The following is a 20031-nucleotide window of genomic DNA, read 5'->3' as shown; positions in this document are numbered from 1 at the left end:
CTGATTTGAAATAAAGTATACTTACTCAAAGAAAGTTTAATTTTTATTAATAATATGTTCAGCATTTTTTTCTTTACTCAAAGAAGTTTAAGCTCGGTTAATTATTGTTATGGCCATCATGACATAAGCGTTATAAACTTGCCTCAAACTGTCTAAAATGAATTAACCGATATTTGATTTGACTGAAAATAATCCCAACTTTAAGTTTCGTTAAAGTGTCTAAAAATTCACCTAAATAACCAGGTGTAAATTAATTTGAGAATCCATCTAAAACCTCAGGTCAAATTTTGTTAGGTCGGTTAAAGCGAGGAGTAACCATGGACGTGGTGAAATGAACATAATCATTACAACTACATTGATTTTAGAGTTACAAGTGTGAGCTCAACGACTGATCATACACTTTTAAGTTATTCGCATTCTATGTTCTTAGAATAGTGTTGTTATTCATGTTTTATAGCTTGTAAGTCATGTCACAAACGATCTCTTTGACTACATATGGTCATTCTTAGGTCAAAGCTAATTTACCACCTCGATCACCAACTCCTGAGGCTTTGACCTTTCTAAGTACTAAGTTACCCTTCGAGATGTTCTTACGTTGAATCTTTTTATTATAATAGTTGGAGGCCCTTTATTGATAAGTTGCTAACTGTGTTAGGACTACATCTCTTTATTTTTTAACGAGGTTTAGGTCGACCCTCAAAACCTTTTCATTTTTTTTCTTCTGACCCCAATTTGACTCTTAAACTTAGAAGGTCAATCTCAAAGCACCACGACTTCCATTCCAAATGCTAGGTGGAATGACATTTCTCTTATTAGTACCTTAACGATTATCCTCAGGGCCCATAATACCCTAAGAAGTTTGTCAACCCATTTTCTCTTCCTTTCATCCAATCTTTTTTTCAGGGCTTCTAATATTGTCTTGTTCATGGCTTCAGCTTGTCCATTAGATTGAGGGTGTGCAATCGACATGAATCTTAGGTCAATGTGAAGGTTTGAACACCACTCTTTAAACTTTTAGTTTTTGAATTGTTTGCCATTATCCGTTATTATAGACCAAGATAGGCCAAATCTACAAACTATGTTTTTTTACACAAATTTCTTGACTTAGGTCACCGTCGTAGTGGCCAAAGCCTTAACTTCAAACCATTTGGTGAAGTAGTCTATTGCTACTAAGACGAACTTCCTCTTACCTGTAACTGGTGTGAATGGTTTGAAGACATCCATTTTTTACTATATGAAAGGCAAAATGCTAATGATAAGAATAAGCTCAATCAAGTAGAGATATTACACATGGGCGAACCTCTGACATTTATCGCATCTCTTAACTAATTTGGTTACATTCCTTCTAATAGTGGGCCAATAGTAGCCCTACTAAGCACTTTATAGGTTAATGGCCGAAGTTCGAGGTGGCTTCTATATATTCTTTCGTGGATTTTTCATAAAAAATAGTCTATTTTTTCTTTAACTATACATCTCAGATAAGGTAGGTTAAAAGATCTTTTGTATAATTTTTCATTAACCATCGTGTATCGAGAAGCCTTCCTCATTAATGCTTTAGCTCAAACCCTCTCTTCAAGTAGCATTCCTATGGTCAGGTATACCCTAATTGGGGTTATCTAAGATTTTTTTTTTTAAGATTTATCCTACGAGCTTTTCCTTAATGTTTTTCTATACCAATTCTTTCACCATGATTGGATTTAAACTCTTTATTATTATTTCTGAAGCCAACTTAGAAAAGGAATCTATTAGTAAGCTTTTGAACCTCAATATCTTCTTTACATCAGTTTTCTCAAAATCGATGACTAAGGCTAGTGCTTTGTCTAGTTATTTATTAATCCTATCTTTTTCAGCTTCAAACTCTCTATTTATCTGATCGATCACTAATTAAGAGTCTCTATATATGGTTATATTTGAATATTCAACTTGACTACCAACTTTAAACCCGTTATTAACCCCTCATACTCCACCTCATTGTTAGACTCTTTGAATCTAAACCTCATGATGTATTGATATTGTAATCCTTCTAGACTAATTAAAATGAATGCAGCTCCTCTATTGTGGTTTTGTGGCCAATCCATCGATAAAAAACATTTACCTGTCCTTATCTGAAGTTTTCCCATCTTTTTTGGGTCATTCTTCAAGATGGGCTAAGATAAGCTTTACAATAAAATCTGCTAACACCTAAGATTTCAAAGTCAACCTAGGCAGTATATGTAGATTAAATTCATTGAGCTCTATTGCCTACTTAATTAATCTTCATGATAATTTCAACTTCTATAAGACCTGTCATAGCAATTGATCAATTAATAAATAGATCACAAAAGCTTAAAAATACAACCTGAGCCTTTTGGTCAAGGTGACAACTGCATAAGCTAATTTTTCTATATTGCCGTAGTTTATTTCTAGCCTTGTCAACACCTTACTCATAAAGTAAATTGGTCTTTACCTTTTCTCTTCTTCTTAGACTAAAACCAAGTTGATAGCCTGGTTTGTGATGGCCATGTATAGGTGTAAGGTCTCGTCAAACCTTGGCTTAGACAAGATAGGTGAAAAGCATAAAAACTCTTTGAGTTCTTCAAAAGCTTTCTGGCATTAAAAGGTCTACCTAAAGTCAAAGATGTTTTTAAAAATTTTAAAGAATGGAAGACATCATTCTATCAACCTAAACATGAACCTACTTAGGGCGATTACTCTTCTGGTTAGACTCTGTACCTTTTTTATCGAGGTCAATGCTTTTATGTTCAAGATTGCCTAGACCTTTTCTGGGTTCATCTCTATCCCTCTCTTATCTATCATATAATTGAAAAACTTTCTCAATATAACTTTGAAAGTACATTTACTCAGGTTAAATCTCATATTATATTTTTTTAAGGTGCTAAAGGTCTTTTCGAGGTCTTTCAAGAGCTCGGGCAAACTTTTACTTTTAACTATCATGTTGTCTACATATACTTCTATGTTACAATCGATCTGATCTTTAAAGACCTTGTTAACTAGCCTTTGATAGGTCACCCATGTATTTTTAATCTGAAAGGCATCACCTTGTAATAGTAAAAGCCTTTCTCAATAATAAAAGCTATTTTTTCTTACCATTCTTTAACATTTTAATTTGGTTATAGCTAAAGTAGGCATCCATAAAGCTAAGAAGCCTATGCTTGGTACTATCATCCATTAGTCGATCTATGTTGGAGAGAAAAAAAACTATCTTTTAGGTTGCTTCGTTCATGTTAGTAAAGTCAACACATATCTTTTATTTTTTGCTGTGCTTTTTTACCATATTTACATTAGCTATCCATTCAAGGTAATAAACCTCCCTAATGAAGCCTGCTTATAATAGTCTGTCAACCTTTTCTTCGATAGTCCTCTATCTTTTTGGGGTAAAAGTTTTCTTTTTTTGGGGTAAAAGATGCCTTACTGGTTTTTCATCAGGGTTAGTGTGCAATCTATAGATAATTACCTCAATATCGATTCTAAGCGGATGGTGTCTAAGCAAAAAGGTTGACATTATCTCTCAAAAGTTGAATTAACTATCCCTCGTGCTTAAGTTTAGTTTTTCACATGTACATGTTTTTCAGGGATGTTATCTCAGAACAGTATAGTTACAAGATTTTCTATCGGTTCAGGTTGATTTTTGTTCAAGCCTAATCTTTGGTCAATTATATCTTTTTGTTCAACTAGTTCAGGATTATTTTCTGCAAAGGTAGATCCTGATATAATGATTAGTATATTATTGGTAACTTGCTAGCATACATGATTGAATTAGTATGTATTTTTCATTTCAAACTATGTATTGGTCGACGTATTAGCCCGATCCAAATGTCATGTAATTGTTTGTACCGACTTGAGAGTTTAGTCATCTTTAAAATTTTAAAAATTTAAAAAACAAAACAAAAGAAGTCTTTTCATTTGAGCTTAAAAGCTTGGAGTAGCTTAAGAGCACACTTATGTTAGGTTGGCCTTACGTTGTATTTTTTCGCTCTTACTTTTGTACTTTTTCTCAATTTTTTTTGCTTGCTTTTCTTCGACGTTCTTAGTCTCAATCAAACTGCTAGTCTACTTTTTAATCTTTTTCTTCATTATAGTGACATAACACTATCGTACTATGGACTAGTCCCCCTTACTTCTCCATACCCCTAAGTTGTTAGAAATTTTACTTTCAAATAGGGAGCTAAGCCTATGAGCCGCATAATAGATTAAGTAGGTTGGCCTGATATCATATTTTAGGTAAATAAAACATCCACAGCCATGAACTCTATGACAGAGGTAATAGTCTTCGATTCTGTGCCTAGAGAGTTGGCAATTTAATAGTTCTTTTTACTAATACTTGCTTATTCTCAAATCCTACTAAAATAGTAACAATCAGTTATAGATGATCTTCATTAATTCCCATCTTCTCTATGGTGCTATAGTACATGATGTCGGTAGAACTTTCGTTATCAAACAAGATCTTTTTAACTACATAATTATATACCATAGTTGTGATTACTATAGCATCATCATGTGGGTACTAAATTTTTTTTCAAATTTTTCGAGCTAAACAAGATCAATTCATCTTTTTAATCTTTTTTTTATTGAAGAACCCACGGCTATGATCATTCTTGGGTTGAACTTTCTTTTGGCCGAGGTTGAACTTCCTCTAATAATCATATTAATCACTCCAGTGATGACCTTCTTCTTATTTTGGCTTATCTTATTAGATTTTCCCCTTTTATTTTTTTTTTTTTTGGCCTACTTTCTTTGTCTTTAGTGGGTTTTCTTTGATTCTGTCTACATCCTGATCTAGCTTGATCTTGTCTTCACTATTCCATAAATCTTTTCAACTGACTTTTCCTAATCAGGGTTTTAATCTCATTATTTTAGGCTAACATAATCTTCGATATTGTGGCCTATGTCCCTATAAATGGTGCATCTTTTGGTTGTATCTTTTTTTTTGTACTATATCAATGACTTTGGCCATCTGAGCTTTGTGTTTCTCTCAATTTGCATTAGAATCCTTTCTTGAGAAGTTTTCAGTGCTGTATAATTTTTTTTTCTGCTAAGGCTTCTAACCCTATACTACTTCTTTCTTACGGGAGAATCATAAAAATTCTTACCTTTTTTACGACCTAGAAAGAAGGATGAATCTCTCTCACCTCGATCGTCGAGGATAGAGGATGAGCCTCTCTCATCTCGATTGTTTCTCATTATAGTTTCGACATTTATATATTTTTCAACTATAAGTAAGACGTCAGCCAGAGTCTTAGGTGGCTTTAATGACAAGGTCAACTTCAGGTGATACTTTTTGTCATTGAGTCCACTTGTTAGAGCACCAATAGTGATCATTTGCTCTAGGTTTTTTACCTACAGAGCTTTCACGTTAAAACACTAACATAGCTCTTCAGATATTCATTATGACCTTGGTGGATTAACATTAAGCTCAATGTTGTTTCCTTTATTCTTGGACTACTTACAAATCAAGACAGAAATGAGTGGCTGAGTTCTTTAAATGTTATGATCGACCTCAGTTCCAAACTGCTATACCATGACTAAGCTGTGCCCTTAAGGGTGGTAGTGAGGCCTTTACACATCAAAGCTTTATCCGTACTCTGCATCATCATGTTAATTTTATAAAATTTTAAATGATTAAAATGGTCAGAAGTACCATCATAAGTTTCTAAGGTCGGCATTTTGAACTCCTTAGGAGGCATGGTTCTGTCAATATCTTTGGTAAAAAGCAAGGTCTTCAAAAATTTGAGCTCATCCTCGAAGCCCACTGCTTTTGCCTTTAGCTTTTTCTCTATAGCTTGCATCTAAGCTTTCAAGTTTTTGTTCAACTAGGGCTCAATATTTGTCTGTTTGAATTTTTAGGCTATGGTGTGGGTCGTGTTATGGCTCAAGTTGTGGTAGGCTTAGGTGTTACACTATTCTTCTTTTGAAGCTGTGGAGGCCTTCATCTCCTTGTAACTCGACTATTTTTCCATAGCTTGTCAGTCGAGAGTAACTAAATCTAGCACTTTTGAAGCTTGTGGTAGGGCTATGGTCTGCAATATTTGTTTAAGGGCTTGTATTTGCTAGGTGAAGGCCTAGCACTACTCCATGATCGAACCAGCCTATTATGGGATAGGTTGGTCCAAATTCTAGCTATGGTGCATTTTCGTTTCGATCAAAGTAGCCACATTTCCTTCTTCCAAAGTTCTCTTTCTATGTGGCATTGTTTCATGTTCGGCTAATGAATGGAAAAGTCCCTTACCTGGCACACCACATGTTTGTGCTGAACTCCGATGTGTGGGTGTTCCTAGAAAGACAGAAAAGAAAAACAGTTAGAGGCAAAGGCAAAGAATGTTTCCTACATTTGTACTTCGAGGTGCAAGTCAAAGAAGAGGTTGGAAAGAGAGAAGAATAAGGAATTAGTATTAGGAAGGACAAGCCTTAACAATGCTTGGATGTCTGCATTTATAGATAAAAGGCAAGGACCAACCAAGGATAATAATGATGTGGCTGAATTGACGTGATATTAAATGTGTCAGGTCTAGTCAGCACAAATGTCCAAAATACCTTGACTATGTCCCTGAGAGGGAAAAAGACCAACATACCTTTTTAACCATCAAATGCTCCCAACATATATTTTTCTGCTTTTTACCCAAATAAAAGGCTCATCATCCTACATTGAAGCCAGGCTACTTTGAAAAAGGTAAGTAAGATTTTTGAAAATAGAAAGAAATGGGAGAAAAAGACTAAAACCTTACAGGGCTTGGCACACGATAGATTGATTATATAATTAGATATGTTTCTCTCTTCTCTCTCTCTCTCCCCCTTTCCCTTGGTGACAATCATTAATTATTCCTCTGTCACTATAACTCTTAACCAAATCTTACTGCCAATCCCAAATAACCAATCAGTTCTTCTTTGATCAGATCAGTATCGAGAATCATGCATGACTCAATAGGAATTCTTGCTTGCTTTTCATCTAGTGATCAGAGGCAAGCTGATGTGCCAGCCAGTGTAGGCAGATCAGGTCAGAGCGTTTTTATGTCAGCATATCGAACAAAGCTTGCTGGTCAGTGTCGCTTGATTAATGTTACATGGTGTAGGAATTTATTACTGCATGGCCTATCTGTTTCTGTTCAAGGACCTGGAGGGGACGAGCATTGCAGGTGCAAAATTGAACTGAAGTCCTGGTATTTCTGGAGAAAACAAGGGTCCAAGCATTTTATTGTTGATGGTACGACTGTTGATGTGGTTTGGGACCTCAAGGCTGCAAAATTCAATGGTGAGACCGAGCCGCAATCAGATTACTATGTTGCCATCGTTTGTGAAGATGAGGTTGTATTGCTTCTGGGTGATCAAAAGAAAGACGCTTATAGAAAGACAGGTTGCAGGCCATCTCTTAAGGAACCAATGTTAGTCTCCAGGAGGGAACATATATTTCTTAAGGAACCAATGTTAGTCTCCAGAAGTCCTGGTATTTCTGGAGAAAACAAGGGTCCAAGCATTTTATTGTTGATGGTACGACTGTTGATGTGGTTTGGGACCTCAAGGCTGCAAAATTCAATGGTGAGACCGAGCCGCAATCAGATTACTGTGTTGCCATCGTTTGTGAATATGAGGTTGTATTACTTCTGGGTGATCAAAAGAAAGACGCTTATAGAAAGACAGGTTGCAGGCCATCTCTTAAGGAACCAATGTTAGTCTCCAGGAGGGAACATATATTTGGTAGGAGGAAGTTCGCTACAAGGGTTAAGTTTAATGACAAGGGAGCCTTTCATGATATCTCAGTCGAATGCAACAATAGTAACAGCAGCAACAGCAGCTCTGATGGGTTTGATCCAGTATTGGAGATAAGAGTAGATGGGAAACTAGCCATTCAGATTAACTATCTTCAGTGGAAATTTAGAGGCAATGAGTCCATTAATGTGGGCAAAAATGGAGTAGAAGTTTTTTGGGATGTTCATGATTGGCTCTTTGGTTCAGGTCCAAGGAATGGTCTTTTCATATTTAACCCAATTCCATCATCTTCTGTACCAGTATCATCAATATCAGCTCCATCATCCCCTCCATCATCATCATCATCATTGACATCGTTGCCTTTGTCAAATCAGGAAGTGAATTCAGCATCAGGAGATTATGATAATGCAACGGGTTCCTCCAGGTTCTGCTTATTTCTCTATGCCTGGAAGGTAGAATGAAAATTGTACAGTGCATGGAGCATTTATAGGAGTAGTTTCTTGATACATCATCGTCATTCATGCATCATTCCCTATGAATCAAAGGCAAGTCAACTTGATTGAGCTCCATTCAGCAGTGACGGATTAATTAGGCTTTGGTTACCAACACAAAGGCAAAAAAAAATGCTGGAAGATAGTCACTGCTGGACAGAATTGGACAGGCCAGATTGGACGACCTCGGAATTTTTCCAATAATTCTCCAATCTCCAATACCAATGAAGACTTTGCAATTGGTTTTTTTTTTTAATGGAGTTATATAGATATATGTTATCGGTGTTTACAATCTTGATGTATATGAATCCAGCAAAAACAGCTTACATGCGGGATGATATTACAAGCAGTAAATGGTGATCAATGGAATCACCAATTACCTGAGCCCATGTATACGCGTGCGTGTACAGCAAATGGAAGCTGTGGTTCCCCTTTGCAATAAATGGTTGTAGTAGCTTTAATATGATTTATGGTTACAAGTTTTGAAGTTAAAAATTAATTGATTATCATGTTGACTGTTGAGTATATTCGCATGTACATGTTTCCATCTCATGTATGTGTTACACGTGTGAACATGTATGCATGCATGTGCATCAACACCTGAACATGTACATGTGGATTTGGTTGATCAAACCACAAAAAGAAATAGAAACAAAGGAAAATGACAGTTCCGGCTGGCCCAAAACAGCTTGCTTGTCACACACGCCATTGTAACTCTCCGTAACCTAAAGGGAGGACCAAAGAAAAGAACTTTGCAAATTTCGGGCCTTGCGGTGGACAAGGCACCTAAAAGTTTGGTTCCTCATGCTAGCCAGAAAACAGGCCCAATGACAAGCCTTTCGGCTCCTATTAACTGTGTAAAAAAGGTTGTCTGTTGGCTTCTTTTCGAAAAGTTCCTTTAGAAGATAAAAGGCCTAGTCACATTGGAGAAAGATTTCCACTGACTCAGTGGTCCATACTCCATACCATGAAAGGCCTTTTTCAATCTAATTAGTTCGTCTAAAAACTTGCCATTAGCACGTGATATACCTTTCTATCGAATCTGCAATCAATTTTTTCTCCCCATTCGCAGCAAACTTTGCTTTTAACTATCTTCCAACGCTTCAGCACTGGTTTATAATAGGGTACCCCGGAATATTACAAATCAGTAAAAGCAGAAGGAAATGCACAAGGAATTGGCCAGCTGGTAGGGATTGGCACGGCCTTGCCCCACAGGATAGGTACCCTCCTCCACAGCTGAAGGTGAAGGAGATAGTTTAGTCAGGCTAAGATTCCAGTTACCCCCTTTAAGCATCATGCTACTGGGCATCCTGATATGATGATTGGTGGGAGATTGGTTGCTACTAATTTTATTGCTGGAATGGAAGGATGAAAAAGATATCGAGGGAAAACATAATCATTCGATTAAATATTTTTTCTTTCTTTTACTTGTTTTTTTTTTGGTCTATTTTACCAAGCAAGGCTTACTTGTTATTATAATTTGGTGCATCCATGTCTTAGAAATCAATTTATCCTTCTTCAACAAAGCTTAAATTTTTTTTAACCCCTTAATTAAAATTAAATTACATTTAAGCTTTTACTATTTTATTATAATAAATTAAATCATTAAATTTTATTTATACTCAATTGAATTTTTGAACATTTATTTTTATCTAATTGAATATTGGATTGAATGAAAATTAATTAAATAAATCATATGCGCCTACGATTAAATATCCAATTAAATGAAAATAAAAATTTGAGTGTGCAATTTATTGCAATAAATAATAGATGATATTGTTCTTACGTTCATTTTAATCACTTATTCGGTAAAATGCATTTGGTAAATCAATAGACATTGTTGTGTTGTATTGTGAAATCAGGGACCTAGCCGAATGTTATCAAGTGGTCCATCCTGTTACAAGGCATTCTCAGTTGAATCGGTTGATTTGAAAAGAAGCCATTGGCGATTTGTTCGAATATCCACTAATTAGCTGCTTACCTGCCTCCGTTAAATGAGTTCCGTCCCAGTTAATCCGAAATGATAAATTTTTGCATGAATTGGCTACCAACATCTCTTTGCCATTCACTTTAACCGTGAATAGGTATATACGTCCCACCATTGCCACAACAAGCTACCAGAGGATGTTTGAATCCTGTGAACCAGCAAAGTCATTAACTAACATAAAAAAATCTAACACCAAAAACATTTCCAGGAAAGAGATTACCAAGTTTCTTGGCTTGGCTGATGAAAGTGTACTTCACAGTATAGACAACGGCATACGTTATTGCGCCTAAAGAGAGGTCATTCCTTAATTGACCCACAAGTCGTTTCAGTCACTGGTTGAAATACTGAGTCACTTCATCTAACGTATTGGCGCAACCATTTTTGTCTACTCGGCCTGCAGTTACGGGGAAGAGGTCCAGGACAGCAGACTGGGAGGCTATTAGCTCTATGTTGTGTATCCTAAATGCTCTCTATGCCACAGAGATTACTATCATAGATGCTTCAAATTTTAACTTTCTATAGTATTTGCTTTGGGCAAATCAGCTAATTATGTTTTCTTGATGGTTTGGTTAAAGAGTTTTCATTCTGAAATTGAGTCCTACATTAAATGGACTCAGGCTAGGTTACCCGATACGGTCCGTGTCTTTCACGAGTTAATTTTGAAAATACAAGTGTCAGATCCATATGAATAGATATGAATAGTGGCGGTCAAAAAAATATAGGGCACAAATGCATAAGGGTAAAATGAAGAGTTAGGAAAAAAGTTGAGTTATTATTTTTTTAAAATTGTTGATTTTTTGGGTTTGATGACTGGAAGTCTGTGAAAGATTGGGTGATAATTGATTTAGCAGTTAGAGTGATTGATAACAAAAAGAGTAGTCAAGCAACGTTGGAGGTAAGATTTTGAAGTGTACTCCACTCAAATTATCAAAATGCAGTAAATAAAAAAAAGATAAGAGAGGTAAGAGTAAATAAAATAAGAACGAAAAATTTAAAATGACATACTTGTTATCTTCTTTTATCTCTTATATTATATGAGTTTTGTAATTAAATTATTTTTAAATCGTTGTGAACTGACGGTTTATATAATAAATCAATAAATTAAAAAATTTTTTTTAAATTGAACTGATTTAATACTAATTAATAAGTTTAGGTAAAATATGAAAAAAAAAACTTTCAAATATTCAAGATAATCTAATTAAACCCTTATATAATTATTTAATCTAAATAAACCTCAAATTATTATTTTTTACTGTCAAAGTCCTTGCATCTTTATACTAATATATATGTTGACATATTTTGAGATATGTGAATAATGATATTGTAAAAAAATTTATATATGTATAAAAATAAGTAATTTTCAAAAAAAATGATTTAACAAAAAATTTTATTAATTGATACTATAATTAAAATAATTATAAAAATAATAATATATAAAATTAATAAAAAAATAAAATGTAAATAAAAATGATTAATTATTTGACCATGATAAAAAATAATTAATAGAAAATATATATTATGTAAAATTAATAAAAAAATCTACATTCATATAAAAAATATAAAAATGATTTTAATTTCCTTTTTCATATAAATATAAATATTCCTTTTTATTAATTTTATATATAGATATTGATTTTTTATTACATAATGATTAATTGTTATATATTAATAAATAATATTTATATTTTAATAAATATAAATAATAATTGTTTATAATTATTTATTACTTATTACTTATTATATTTATGAAAATATAGAAATTATTTCAAACTATTAAAATATAAAATACGATTTTAATAAAATGTTAAATAATTTCATTTTTTAACTAGTAATAAATTGTTTTATGAATTTTATACTTTAAAATTTGCAGTTTATAATACACTTAAATTTTTAGTTTTATAGTTGAATTATTATTAAACTATAACTTTAGTTAAAAGTTTAAATTTTGAATTTTTAAAATATTTATATTTTTATAATATTTTTTATTAAACTGACAATTGATTCGTTGATCTAGCAGTTGAACTATTAACCCGATGATTCGAAATCTTAAACAATTTATTGTCTGATTCGATTATGATAATTATTGGTAAAATGGAGAGTTTGAATAAAAAATTGAGTTATTTAAAAAAAAAAAAATTTTTATGAATTTTTTGAGTTGATGACTAAAAGTCCGTGGAAGGTTAGGTGGATAATTGATTTGCTAATTAGAGTGATCAAAAACAAAAAAAGAATAGTCAAGAAATGCAAAAAGTAAGATTTTGAAATACACTTCAATACTCAAATTAATAAAATACAATAAATAAAAATAAGGAAAAGAGAAATAAGATAAAAGAGCAAGTAAAAGCAAGTAGAATAAAAGTGAAGGATTTAAAATGAAATATTTGATATCCGATTTTATTTTTTATATTAAATTTATGTTGACATGTCTAGTTAATTTATTTGATATAAATTAAGCGGTAACCTAATTGAAATGGTCGCTGACATAACAATCAATGTATATTTGACTTGAAGGTCAAGGAAAGAACAATCAAAGTATAACAAAAAAATTTATGGTTATAATTGAAATTTTTTATTTTAGATTCTGATTTTTTTGTGAAAAATAATTTTTGAAAAATATTTATATTTTTTAAATTGAAAGAGATTTTTATTATTTGAATGGGTTAATAAAAATACTTTTCGTTGCATAGTTATTTTTTAGAAAATTTATTTTTTTCAAATAATATTAATATAATTATTAAAATATTAGAATATATTTATTATTAAAGCATATTAAAATTATTTATTAATAAAATTATTAATATTAAAAAATAATTATATTTTAATAATAATATTTAAGATTAAAATATTATGTTAATATAAAAAAATACTTAAAATAAAATTATTTATTATTCTTTATATTACTCATTTATTAATATAATATTATTTATAAATAAGCTATGCTCAAAAACATTGATAAATAATTTTACTCATAAATAATTTTTTTAATATATATATTTTTTAAATTCATAAGATAATTAAAAAAAAACCTTATTTTAGATTGATTAGTAAATTATTTTTCATTGATTAATAAAATTTTTACTAAATAAACACCTTCAAATACAAATCAATTTTTTGTGAAATAAATGAATCTTAATTACCGTAATTAGATTGGAAAACTGGATCAATTGGAATTGAACATAGCCTTTACTTGTTCTGTTGTCAAATTAAGTTTGTAGACGGTGGTGAGATCGTTTTGGCTAAATGTCAAAGAAGCACGAAGCACGGGGGAAATTATCCTCCTTGGTCAACAATATCTCCAATGCCGCAGCCCTGTGAGATTATAAAATGATTTGGATGTCAAGACCAGGACTATTCAAGAAAGTACAACCAACAAATTAAAAGAATAGTACACCTTGTTTATTAAATATCTGAGATCTTGTGCCAGACTATTGAAGCCATTGTATTATACCCCTATGATATTGGATGAAAAAATAGTTTGCCTAATGGTTGCTCTGGCGATTGCAAAAAAGGCTCCATGACTAAAAGTTGTACCGAGCCCACATAGACACTAAGATAAGGTAATCCTTTCGTAAAAAGTTGAGTAATTTAATGAACTCAAATTTTTAATTCGGTTAATTTATACGGATAATTTTAAAAAATAATATTCAATAAATATAAAATTTTAATATTTAAAATCTTTTTTTATTTAAAAAATAATAACCAACAAAATTTAAATTATAACATTTATATAAAATCTTTTATTTTCAAGACGCAATATCTTTTGTACTAAAAAAATGAATTTAATTATAAATTTTAATTAAAGACACGCAACTTCGGGTAACTTACGCATATCATTATCTGTATCATCACAGTAAGCGTACATGAATATTTTGAATCCAGCAAGATGGAGAAATTAAGTGTTACTAGTACTACTATTAAATCAGGTATAATTGAAGCGTAGTGGACACATACGTAGATGTATTAACAATGAGCAGTCAGTTGATTGATGAAAATGAATTAAAAATAAAACAATTATTAAATTAAATTCTTCATGAGCCGTACAAATTTACGATTATAATAAAGAAACCGAATATAAAAAATTCAATTACAATTGAAAAAAAATCAATTCTAGTGTCAAGAGTTAACGTGATGTCATTTCTAGAGGCTTTTTCATCATCTCAAACCACATATATTTCTATAGCCAAAAAGCCTTTTTTTTTTAAAAAATAATAATAATAAGAAAAGGCATATACTTCCCCTTCTCCGCTTCATAAACAGTCCGAATGCCAATACCAATTTCTACCCTACTTCATTGCAACCACTCTTTTCTTCAAAAATACAGTCCGAATAATTATCACCAACCCTCAACCTCAAGAATAATATACCAGATCATCTGTATAACATTCCAACGGAATCTCAAGAATCAACTGCTGAATGCCACAATGTATTTGAGTCCTAAGAAATACAGGCTCCTTGCTTTGAGAAAAAGGCAAAAAGAAGGGGGGAAAAAAGAGTGGCGGAAAGGCAATTTTACATAATTTCAAGATGTAACAATAGATTAACGCAGAGCTCCCTGCTCCAATACTCAAGAATCCTTGCTCCACTTTACCAGAGCAAAAAGAACAATTAAAAAGAAGTGAGGAGACAAAATACTAATGGTCCAGGTGGTGAAAAGTAGAGGATAGAATTAACAAAACAATGCCAATCGCAGTTCACCATCTCTCCCTCGACCTTGACCTGCCATATAAAACAACATAATTTCATTGGCCATATGACTAGTCAGATTTCTATGAGCACATATGCAGACTAATATTAGACTAGGCAAAACAACATCCAGTAATGCAATGAAAGAGTTAACACATGCCAGGATTTACTTAAGACATCTCAAAAGATGATCTACATATAATGGAATTTGAGAGATTGAAAGTAACGGTATATACTTCATTTCATCAAAATATATCAGTATTAAACAGAAACAAGAAAAAAAAAATGTCTTAAGAACTTTATTAATTTGCTCAGCTTCAAGTCACAAAAAAAATAAATAAATAAAAATAGCTTCAGGTCTGCATGAAAAAGGACTTTATTCTCGCACTCTCCTAAACTTGCAAATTCTCCTATTTATTATATCTATAAAGTGATAAAAAGGGAAGGGGCATAAGGAAAAAAAAAAAACATAATACTTAGATAAGGAGGCCAAGTTTTGCAGGAGACTGGATAAAGGAAGAGCAGAAAGGCATGCAGAGATTAAACAGGTAATATTTTGTATCCTTACCTGTCCAAATCTCTGCTTCCCAGAAATCCTTTATCCCTGCCAATTTGAAATCCTCCCTGAAATCCTCTTCGGTCATCACCAGGCCTTGTCCATGCATCTGCAGTACCACGAGATCTAGGCCTAGCCATGAACTCCACACTTCTAGAGCCATCAATAGACCCAGACTGTGATGGTGGTCTATCAGGGAAGCTGCCAATCCTGCCAGCTCCAGAACCAGGCCTTTCAACAGCTTTCTGACCAAATCTAACTTTGTTCTCAAAATCTCGGATAAGTATCTCTAATTCCCTTTCTTTGTGAAGTAGCTTTTCACGTAAAGTGGGCTGGTCCCCAGCAGATTCTGAATTTGTTGTTGAATCTTTCTCAAGCTCCTTCTTTAGATGATCTATTTCTTCTTTCAATATCTTTTCCTCCTCTGTTTCTGGTCTGAAACATTTTTCTCATTAGAAATGAAGAACATAATGGTGTGGGCAATATATTCAAAAGTTGCTTGTGAGAAAGAAAGGAACAAAATGGAATTGAGACACAATGATGAGCAACCACATAGAACATGTGGGTCATCTGAAACCATCTAGATGACAACCTTAAACAGGAAATCACATTGATACAACAAAGCAATTATTACCACAGGAAAAAAATGGAAAATCACAAAGGAAATTGATAAAGAAACAGCAGTGTAAAACTATATTGCATTAATAATCTGGCGAATGAATTAAGAATGATGATGGATTAAGGTACCTCAAAGGGAAATAAGACCAAATAAAGGAACTACAAAAATTGAAATATCACACAAAGATTTTTAAAAAATCACATATACAATAAAAGGAATAAGGTTGCAACAGAAGGAATGCCTAAAAAAGGACTTGACCTAAAACAAATAAGCACTTCAAGAGCCTTAGAGAAGCATAGAAGCCTGGCAGAGTGCTTGAACAAAATGCTGGGATTGGAGGAAAAGGTATTAATATCATCATTCCCTGTAATCTTGGACCAAAAAAAAATGTAAAGTTAATAGATAACTGTTTCCTATGTAACTACCGGTGCATATGCTACCTACATGTGCCTCACATTAATCTTAGGGTAATTTCAGTATACAAACAACTTCTAATAGTGTTAAGGATCGTATATTTGTGTTGACTTCCTGCACAGAAGGCAATTAAGTGGCAAAGATAACAAACCAAAAGCAATATTGTCTTATAACATTTTCAATTTGGTAAATGTATGCAAATTTGGAAAAATTTATAGAGCTAAGCTTAGTTGTCAAGATAAAGAAAATTAGAAAGAGGGATTCCCTGGCCCAGCCAGAAAAGGAAAGAAAAAATTTTACTCCCCTAACCCACCCAAAAAGAAAAAAATGAATTAACTGTAATTTTTTATTCAACAAGCCCCTATATTTGTGGTACCACAACCAAGAATATATTTCAGTCAAAATTGAGCTGGCCGCATTTTCATAAATGAAACAATTTTTAGATGCTATGAGGCAGGCCTTAGAAACTTTTAGTATAAGCAGGAGGGATTCGCATGTCCTCCAGATATAGAGTGCACAGGGCTTTGAATCAAAATACATTACCCACGATGGAAGTAAACATGTTAGTAATAAAACCTTCCTCAAAACGGCCTAAGGGGTGAGCTACATAACATATATATTGATTTTTTTCTCCAGCAATGGGCTCAATGTTGCAGCATCGCCTGAATTTAAAGCATGAAAAAGCTGCTCAAGCTTGATTCAGAAGCCAAACATCTGTTGGGATCTCATACATGATGCAAAATTAGTTTCTAAGATGGAGCCCTAGACTCAAACATCAAGTACTTCAGCCACTAACAAACTTTAAAAAAAATCTGCTCAATCACTACATAATCTGTTTAGTTCATTCAGTTATTTGCAGCTAGACCAGATTTGTCATACTAAACTAATCCGTTCTGTGTTGTATAATCAAGATGTAAGCACAAAAAACACCAATGTCTCCTAGAACTCTGCTCCCTCACCCCCACCCCCACCACCAAAAAAACCAAAAAATTACAGACCTTAAAACAACTCAATTCCCAGCAGGGTAGAGAGACACCATGCACGAAATATTGCATTTTACACAATACAGAAACACCCACTTACGAAATAAGAACAACTCAACCTTCTATAAAGAATCGATGTAGAGGAATGTTAATGATGATAGAAAAATTCAAGTGCCACATTGAATTCATGGCAACAGTCCGATCATGAACTATAATTTAGTGGTTCCAAAGAAATAATTGTGCAAGCACCAAAAAGATCAAATTATTTTAAGAACTATCAGGAACAATTATATTTTCTAGGTTTAAAGCAACATCATTCAAAAAATCTAAGGTCATACTCAAGTATTTGAACTGTTCTACATCCAGTTCAAAGTCTTAGCGACAAAGGATTGCTTAATGACAACAGAATATACCCACTAATTGGGAGTGTAAAACAATCAACACTGCGGTAACAGCTAAGGCAATATAAGGAAGCAAATAAGCTAAGCACTTAAGCATCTCCTAAACCATCATTAACAACAACATTAGAGGAAACAGTCAAAATCAATTCAAACAAAATCCCACCAAGACCATTTCGCAATAAATTATGAACAAAATTATTAGAGACATGAAATGGAAACCTGTCCATACTGCGACGTTCTAAATCAAGATCAATCTTGCGCCAATCCTGACCTCGCTCTTCCAGCAAAACTTCTCTAGGCTTAGCATCTCCAAAAGGATTGGCCTTTGGCCTCGGCTTCACTACATTTTCAATCCCTTGCGGCTGGGGACCTTCGGACCTGCTGGATTGTGCACTCGATGGCCTACTGGAGTGAGCGCTGGTAGGCCTACTAGTTACCCTTTTTGCTTCAATCTCAGAATCCACCTTCCTCCAATCCAATCCCTTCTCCGCCAAAACCTCTTCCCTGGGCCTCGCCGCCCCAAAAGGATTAGGCTTATTGGTCTTAACCAACTGTTCATTCACTTCTCCTCTAGGTGGATCCAAAACTAATCTAGGCCTTTCCTCTCTGAATCCACTACCACCACCACCTCGGCTCCATCTATCATGCTCCGGTCCAGAGTCACGAAAACCGGAACCAAATGTCGAAGAGCGAGCTGGAATCTGCCGTTTTCCTGTCATCCAATTATCAACCTCATCCGCCCTAGAGATTCCACCACCTCCTCCAGTTCCAAGCCCACCGTATCGATTTTGCCGCCCCGAATCAAACGAAGGAACTTCTTTCTTTGCCATTGCCCAATTATCCACCTCATCGACACGCGACGGCTGAACGTAACCAGAAACCCTAGAAGGCGGACCCCGTCGTTCTTCACCAAAACCTCCATACTGTCTTCTTCCGGAGCCCCATGACCCGTCGCTGTTGTCACTGTCACGCATAACCCGACCCGCGGGGGGACCGGACCTCCCATAAGATGAAAACCCACCTCCGAGACGGCCATACTGCATTTCCTCCGGCGAACGTTCTTTGGGTCGGGTCGGGAGGTGCATCATCTCTTCGTGGGTCAGCCTGTTGTATTCTGTTACCCTAGCGGCAGCACCAACACCGAGGCCACCGGACGACGAATATGTCCCCATGGTGAACTCCGAAAGGGTCATTTTCTTCTTCTTGGGCTTCGCGCTAACGGCTTCCCTTAGGCTAGGAAAACTCTGCGATTCAGCCCTCGGCGCAGCAGCTGCCGCAGCGGCTGCGGCTTCCGCAGCTTCACGTTCCTCCGCTTCTTCTCGCTCTGCCTCCGCGGCCCACGCGCCGATGCCACCCCACGGTTTCGACATTTTTGGTTTTGTCTGAGATCTGAGGGGAAAAAAAAAAAAACAGAGTGACAATGGGACAGAGATCTAAATGAGAGGGAAAACGAGATAATTGAGCTGGGGCTCCGTTAAGGGAGCCGGAGCTCCGGTTGCATGCGAGGAAGTTAAGAGCGGGTTACAGTTTTTCTTTTTTCAATTTTTTTGCGTTGTTACTACTTTTTTCCCCTTTTTTGTGTGCGAAAACAATTATAGTTGAGGAAAAGAATTTAGAACATGGGAGCCCAATGCGTATTTTAAAGCCAAAAGGAGTAGAAATGGGCTAATAGAAAGTTAACGCGCAAGGAGGGAAGTGAAGGGCACGGTTCAACAACAGAGAAAAGTGAAGAAATTATCCGAATGTGTGAAATTGTTGAGTTCAACTGTAACTGTACCCCATGTTATGTGGAGCCAGTGTACTATTTGACTTCTGGGTTTTGGACTTTAAGGATGGTCTTCAGAATCTTTGCCTTATCTGTTTCTACGGACATATATATAAATATAAATAATATATTATTATTTATAAATTATTCGTATTAGAATATAATTTAAATTTAATTTAATTATTATTAAATTAAATTTAAATTTAAATAATTTAATTCATCAATTAAATTAAATTTTTATATTTGATTTAAATAATTCATAAATTTAATTTAATTTTTATATTTAAATATATTTTAATTATTTTAATTAATAAAATATCTCTAATTCAATTTTAAATTCAAACATAAATAATCGTATTTTTATCGAATATAAAAATTAAGCTTATTTTTTTATGTTAATCGAATTTAATCAAGTAAATTTGAGTAATTTA

General features: G+C 33.9%; 2 protein-coding genes across 2 annotated transcripts; one reads left to right on the top strand and one right to left on the bottom strand.

Annotated features, from left to right (window-relative positions):
* The first annotated feature begins 6869 nt into the window (after positions 1–6869).
* Positions 6870–8615, top strand: LOC111281525 (uncharacterized). Its single transcript, XM_089761476.1, has 2 exons — positions 6870–7299; positions 7584–8615. The coding sequence occupies exons 1-2, from the start codon at positions 6907–6909 to the stop codon at positions 8160–8162; spliced, it is 972 nt and encodes a 323-aa protein (XP_089617602.1). The 5' UTR covers positions 6870–6906; the 3' UTR covers positions 8163–8615.
* A 5913-nt stretch (positions 8616–14528) lies between these two features.
* On the bottom strand, positions 14529–19449 carry LOC111282305 (eukaryotic translation initiation factor 4B2-like). Its single transcript, XM_022870333.2, has 3 exons — positions 18055–19449; positions 15431–15853; positions 14529–14895 (listed from the first exon to the last, which is right to left on the bottom strand). The coding sequence occupies exons 1-3, from the start codon at positions 19203–19205 to the stop codon at positions 14871–14873; spliced, it is 1599 nt and encodes a 532-aa protein (XP_022726068.1). The 5' UTR covers positions 19206–19449; the 3' UTR covers positions 14529–14870.
* Positions 19450–20031: the final 582 nt, after the last annotated feature.

This window comes from Durio zibethinus, chromosome 5 (genome assembly GCF_047325235.1).
Source record: "Durio zibethinus cultivar Kanyao isolate XHJ-2024 chromosome 5, ASM4732523v1, whole genome shotgun sequence".
NCBI classification, from domain to species: Eukaryota; Viridiplantae; Streptophyta; class Magnoliopsida; order Malvales; family Malvaceae; genus Durio; species Durio zibethinus.
The sequence above is the reverse complement of the archived record's forward strand: the minus strand, read 5'-3'. Positions and strand labels throughout refer to the sequence as shown.

What these genes read in the sequence shown, in the direction of transcription:
- LOC111281525 (XM_089761476.1), top strand. Translation starts at nt 6,907, where the DNA reads ATGCATGACTCAATAGGAATTCTTGCTTGCTTTTCATCTAGTGATCAG. An exon ending in CCATCGTTTGTGAAGATGAG is followed by an intron (nt 7,300 to 7,583) that starts GTTGTATTGCTT and finishes TGTGAATATGAG; the next exon opens with GTTGTATTACTTCTGGGTGA.
- LOC111282305 (XM_022870333.2), bottom strand. Translation starts at nt 19,205, where the DNA reads ATGTCGAAACCGTGGGGTGGCATCGGCGCGTGGGCCGCGGAGGCAGAG. An exon ending in GAACGTCGCAGTATGGACAG is followed by an intron (nt 15,854 to 18,054) that starts GTTTCCATTTCA and finishes AAAATGTTTCAG; the next exon opens with ACCAGAAACAGAGGAGGAAA. An exon ending in GGAAGCAGAGATTTGGACAG is followed by an intron (nt 14,896 to 15,430) that starts GTAAGGATACAA and finishes TTTATATGGCAG; the next exon opens with GTCAAGGTCGAGGGAGAGAT.